The sequence below is a fragment of the Salvelinus sp. IW2-2015 genome, linkage group LG20 (genome assembly GCF_002910315.2).
Source record: "Salvelinus sp. IW2-2015 linkage group LG20, ASM291031v2, whole genome shotgun sequence".
Classification (NCBI taxonomy): domain Eukaryota; kingdom Metazoa; phylum Chordata; class Actinopteri; order Salmoniformes; family Salmonidae; genus Salvelinus; species Salvelinus sp. IW2-2015.
Window position 1 is genome coordinate 15,468,551 of NC_036860.1, and position 6,624 is coordinate 15,475,174.

General features: G+C 43.8%; 1 protein-coding gene across 1 annotated transcript in view; it reads right to left on the minus strand.

Moving 5' to 3' along the window:
- The window catches only part of LOC111981674 (transmembrane gamma-carboxyglutamic acid protein 2), a 9,311-nt gene extending 5,074 nt beyond the window's left edge, over positions 1–4,237 (minus strand). Inside the window, exons 1-2 of the mRNA XM_024013068.2 lie at positions 3,995–4,237; positions 3,424–3,528 (exon numbers count right to left, since the gene is read on the minus strand). Of these exons, the coding sequence (XP_023868836.1) occupies positions 3,424–3,508 (85 nt within the window). The 5' untranslated portion in view covers positions 3,509–3,528; positions 3,995–4,237. The remainder of the gene's footprint in view (positions 1–3,423; positions 3,529–3,994) is intronic.
- Between the last annotated feature and the right edge of the window lie 2,387 nt (positions 4,238–6,624).

The following is a 6,624-nucleotide window of genomic DNA, read 5'->3' on the forward strand; positions in this document are numbered from 1 at the left end:
ATGATGATGATACCAGTGAGATCATAGATTTCAGATAGTATGTGTTTAGTATGATGATGATGGCGACGATACCAGTGATATCAAAGTTTTTTTCTGAAATTGTGATTATTTCCTAGCTACTCTTTAAACCGATGCATCCTCCTTGTTTGTGGCAGATATTTACTCCCTCCAATCTAGCTCTGTCTGTCTGTCTGTCTGTCTGTCTGTCTGTCTGTCTGTGTGTCTGTCTGTCGGAGTGTGGGATTAAATTCTCATTGGGTTTTAATTGCAGAAGGCTTTTCTGGTGTCATGCTCTGTGTTCGTTCATTTTTCATCCAAACACATGAATTATGAAGAGACGAACAACAAGGAGGGGCAGAGAGATGGAGGGAGAGAGAGATGAAGAGGAGGGCGAATAGACACGTTAAATTCAGTTGGGAGCCTAGCTCTCTGTCTCTCTCTCTCTCCCTCCCTCCTCTCTTTCTTTCTCTCTCCCTCTGGAACGTTCCCTCTCTTTAGTAGGCACACAGACAGAGAGACAAGGTGTACACTGCACAGACAGGTCCATCAATCTTCACACACACACACACACACACACACACACACACACACACACACACACACACACACACACACACACACACACACACACACACACACACACTAGCAATCATTTATCATAAGTCTGACTTCGACAGACAAAAGTCAGTATTGAATGGATAACCTCACAATCAGATATAAATAGAAAAAGTGAAGCAAAAGAACAATTGCCCGACACAGTGGTTCGCAAACTTTTTCATTCAGTCCCTCTTCTATCTTTGGGGACACCGCTCCCCTACACTGTCCATGATACAAACTGATCACACCCCTCTTGTTGGAGGAGAGAATTTTGCAAGTTTCAAACTTACTTCCTGCAATTCTATAAACTTTCCCATGGGGTGGGGAGTTTTTAAAACAGCAATTCAGCACATTTTGCCATGTGGTGGAGAACACATTTTGCAGTTTTAAAGCAAATTTCCTGCAATTCTGCATATTTTGCCATGTCGTGTGTTCATGTGATAATTGAGTGACTGAAACATTACAACAAAATCAACGGGCCCAAAAAAAATTCTGACAAGTTATAAATAGCTCTCTAAAGGTCTGCAATGACAAGAGGAAAACTGATTCACTATCCAATCATGAAATTGCACATTGTGCATTCTACTATTACAACTTTCAAAAGTAAGTTAAAAGCTCAACTGAGTTCCTTAATGCCTCACAGTTTGGGCACCACTGGCCCAATATGACCCTTCATGAAATAGGGTGAAAGAGGAGGGGGTAAACTTTCCTCCAAAACAAGTTGAACTGAATTCTCTCCCTCTCAGAGATAGTGCGCACACTTGTGGGTGTTAAGGACAAACAGAAGCAGTGGCATGTATTCATGGATGCCAAGGGAAGCCAGGCTTCCCCACCCAAAATTGACAAAAAAAATTATAACATTAAATAATTTATCTTTAGTCTCTCTGTGTTTCATAATATTTCTTCAATTTGCAAGAAGAGGCTGAATGTATGTCATCGGAGAAAGCATCCAAGACAGCACCTCTTTGTCTCTGTATCTTTCTGATGCTGTATCTATCTGATGCTGTCTGGTCAAAAAGAGTATGACATTGTTGCCGCTCATAGCACTGAATGCAAGGGAAGCCACTCTTGAAAAAAAAAAGTATAAAACAATAGCAGATCAGCATTGAGCTAAACTGAGTGAGCCCAACTGTGAATGGTCCTGGCACACAAAAACAAAGTGTCAAGGGAAGCCAGTTTGGATTTGGCTTCACACCAATCACTGACAGAAAATGTTGAATTGTTGTCATTGTCCTCCGGTGGCTAGCTAACTAGCTAGCTAAAATTTCCCCTGTCTTAAATTACCCATGGATGGAGATTGGGATTTAGACTGTGGTTTTACTTAATTCTCCGTACTGGCCAATGATTATAACAAAGATTCTGATCCAACCAGAAATTCATACATTGTGCCCCTGGCCTGAGAGGATGGAAGTTCAATATGTAGCTAGATGTAGTAGGCTAATGTTAATTAGCTGGCTCATCATTGCCCATGAAAGGAAGTTAGCGAGCAAGCATTTTAGCCATTGTGCACCTGGCCTGAGAGGATGGAAGTTCAATATGTAGCTAGATGTAATAGGCTAATGTTAATTAGCTGGCTCATCATTGCCCATGAAAGGAAGTTAGCGAGCAAGCATTTTAGCCAGGTAGCCTAGGACAACAAAAACTAAAAGTGTGTAGACAGTCATAGACAGTTTCGTCAACATCAAAGAGAGGAGTGTAACAGTATAACTTTAAACCGTCCCCTCGCCCCGACACGGGCGCGAACCAGGGACCCTCTGCACACATCAACAACAGTCACCCACGAAGCGTCGTTCCCTCGCTTCCACAAAAGCCGCCGGCCCTGCAGAGCAAGGGCAAACATCTACTTCTAGTTTTCAATGAGCAAGTGACCGTAACTGATTGAAAGTACTAAGCGCGTACCCGCTAAACTAGCTTAGCCATTTCACATCCGCGTTACACTTCACCCCTTTCACCTCCTCCTTTTCCGCAGCAACCAGTCGATCCGGTCAGTCATCAATGCTATCACTTATAAACCGTCCCCCTTGCCCCGTACCACGCGCCGTGAAACCAGGGCCCTCCCTGCATCACGATTCACACAACTAGCACCCACGAAGCGCTCGTACCCATCGACTCACAAAAGCGCGCCTTCAGAGCAAGTGCACACTACTTCTAGGTTTCAGAGCAAGTGACGTAACTGATTGAAACACTACTAGCGCGTACCCGCTAACTAGCTAGCCATTTCACATCCGTTACAGGAGCATAGCATTTCTCAACAAGTAGGGTGAGTCAACATGTTTTTTCTACAGCCAGCCAGACACATCATATTTAGCGTACGTTGATTGAACTAAATCGTTTTTGTTATATTTTAGTTGTCACTGTATTAGACTAAGCATAGGTCATTTGATGATGTTGAAATGTTGAAGTTGAAATAGTGCTGGAATACTGAAGGCAGCTCCTGTTTTCTTTGCGACTTGCGGTAACTTTCTGTGGTTCTAAATCAATAGCTGTTTAGTAGTAAAAAAAAATCTGAAACATTAACTTGCTTGACGATGCTGTAGGTCATGTAACTGTTTGTTACATGCAATATGCTTTGTGGACTTCATCAGACAGAGGTTGCTCTCCGGGTTTATGATGAAACAAAGGTGTGGTTGAATTTATTCTGCCACTGTGTCTCCTTGTCTCGGCCTTAGGCCTATATATTACAGTGGCAAGCATATGAACTAACAGGTTAAAGAGCAAACAACACAATTATCACAACACATAGGTTGTAATATGGCTTTTTCTTCCCTGGCTTGGCTTCCCCAGTGATTTTACCCACACTCCACTACTGAACAGATGTGTGTTTACCTTCATTGTGGTTGTAGACAACTCTGGCCCAAGCCAGGGGGAGCAGCGACAGCATGCCAATACATATCTCTGCCAAGTCTGGCATTTCTCAAGCAGGAGACACAACTGCAACAAAATGTATTTATTCATTATTTCTCTAATTAAATATGCCATACTCAAAACATTATTCCGTGATTTTCTCATGTAAAAAAGGCACCCACACGTCTTTAAAAAACGACTGACTATGTCGCCCTCTTGAGGCAGAGGTTAAAACGAAACAAAAGCTACTTTTAGAATGTTTCGACATGTAACAAAATTGAATCACATAGGAACAAACACCTACATTGTATCGTAGGCCTACTGTCTTATAAATAATAAGGAAAATAAAGAAATACATTTGTATTTTTCTATCTAAACAAAATATTTGTTCGGTTGCATTGAGAAAAGAGAAAGCACAATTACCGATAATTAATTATCATAGCTAGTTATATCGATAATAAACAATTGGCCAGTGATGCCTGCCCAATGATTTTGGTCGAAAATAATTGATCGTTTAGTCTAATTCGTTAAAACGAGAAAAGATGATCCTTACCTTGTGTCCTCGGTGTTGTCGCTTCGAAAGTAGTGAAAAACTGAATATTTAATCCTCTATTTACAACTCGCTCATCCAGGCTTTCCTTAATTTAGGCCATTACTATGAGCTATTATATGCTAATTCAGTTATTGATATATATTTTTTTTTCATCGTGCTAATTTACGACAGATAAAATATCTACACAAATGTACCTGTTAGACAAACACCCTGCCTATAACGTCACACGACAGACCTGTTTTACAACATACCCTATGCTCATGGGTGTGTGAGGGCAGAAAGGGGGAGTTTCCTGAAATTGTGTGTGAAAGAGAGATCAACAAGGATCTTAATTTCCATATGCAAACAGTTGCTATCAAGTTTACTTAGTCTAGTAAGTACCTTGATAAAACTAGAATTTTCGGTAAATTAAAACGTTAGAGATTTGTTATGTTTACTACTGTAAAGACATTCAATACTATGCTATAGCCACAGAGTGGGGGGCTAAAGTGAGGAATCTGTGAACCCTGGGCAGTGGCGGTTCTAGCTTGTATGGCTCCCTGGGCAAACCCCCCTTAAGCACCCCCCCACAACAACAAAAAAGCACCATTCTGCACTACCTGTAATTTTTATTCAGACATTTGGAACAACACAAATAAATAGTCCTAACATTTAAAACTATATAAATATAAAAATATATACAAAAATAAGACAAAAAAATAAGTAACAAAGACAAATAGAAACAAATTTGTGTTGATTTGGCACTCGAGAATCAATACATTACCCATCCCCCAACACTGTCAAGTAACTAAGTCAAGACTAAACCAATTCACTTTGGTGGTGTGCAGACTGGTTTTATATTATTCTTAACAATTTCGCACAAACCAGAAAAAAATGCAACAATATGTCTGTGAAACTATATATTCACAGTATTATGAATTAATTGTGGTTTATTTGGTAACATTTCATAGTGTGACTTCGTAGTGTGACTTTTACTAATTGTATTAGTCCTCTACCAAGTTAGAGGTGCGCTATTTGATAGCCCCTTACCTCGGGCTTCCAGTGGGGAGACCTGCCCCCCTCCCCATCTCATACTTCTGAGTGGGAGACCTGCCCAGGCAGTAGCCTGCCAAGCTCACAAACTAGAATCAGGGCGCCCACTCCGACAAGGTTAGTTGACCCACAGTTTGTTACCACCGTTGTAACGTCCTGACCTGTTTATGTTTGTTTTTGTATGTGTTTAGGTCAGGGCATGTGTTTGGGTGGGCAGTCTATGTTATCTGTTTCTATGTTGTTTTGGTTTGCCTGGTATGGCTCTTAATTAGAGGCAGGTTTTTGTGTTCTCTCTAATTAAGAGTCATATTTAGGTAGGGTGTTTCTCACTGTTTGTTTGTGGGTGATTGTCTCCTGTGTCGTTGAATGTATGTACCATACGGGACTTGTTGGCTGTCCGTTTATTTGATGTCGTCTGTTTCCTGTCGTGAGTTATGTTTAGTTATGTTAAGTTTATGTTCAGGTTTCGTCGACGTCGTTTTTCTTGTTTGTAAATTTGAAAGTGTTTTGTGTTTCGTGTTGCCATCATCGTGTAAAAAAGGATGGCTTATTTCCCTGAAGCTGCATTTTGGTCTGATGATCCTTCTCTCCCTCTCCTCGTCTGAGATGAGGAGAGCGACAGCCCTTACAGAATCACCCACCACGCTAAGACCAAGCGGCAAGGAATGCTCAACAGAGCAACAAGGACTCCTGGACTTGGGAGGAGATCCTGGACGGTAGAGGACCCTGGCTCAACCAGGAGAATATCGCCGCCCCAAAGCTGAGCTGGAGGCAGCGAAAGCAGAGAGGCGGCGATATGAGGAGCTAGCGCGGAAGCAGGAAAAAGATCTGGGCTACACTACGTGGGAGGAGATCGACAGGTGGTCGATCGACCCAGGGCGAGTGCCGGACCCGCCTGGGATTCTCTGGCGCAGTGCGAGGAGGGATACCGGCGAATGGAGGCAGCAGAGACGCGGTAGGAAGCCTGTGAGTAAACCCCAAAAAATTTCTTGGGGGGGGGCTAGAAGGAGAAGTGGCGAAGTCAGGTAGGAGACCTGCGCCCACTCCCTGACTTACCGTGGAGAGCGAGAGTACGGGCAGACACCGTGTTACGCAGTAAGAGCGCACAGTGTCTCTGTACGTGTGCATAGCCCGGTGCGGGTTATTCCACCTCCCCGCACTGGCAGGGCTAGATTGAGTATTGAGCCGGTGTCATGAAGCCGGCCCTACATATTTGGCCACCAGTACGTCTCCTCGGGCCGGCATACATGGCACCTGCCTTACGCCATGGTTTCCCGGTTCGCCTACACAGCCCGGTGCGGGTTATTTCACCTCCCGCACTGGGCGGGCGACCGGGAGCATCAACCAGGTAAGGTTGACAGGCTCAGTGCTCAAAGACCAGTACGCTGCACGGTCCGTATTCCCGGCGCCACCTTCCTCCCCAGCCTGGACCACCAGTGCCGACACCGCCGCACCAGGCTTCCAGTGCATCTCCAGAGCCCTGTTCCTCCTCTACGCACTCTCCCTGTAGTGCGTGTATCCAGTTCGGGCCTCCAGTTCCGGCACCACGCACTAAGCCTCCTGTGCGTCTCCAGAGCCCTGTAACACTGTTCTTCTCC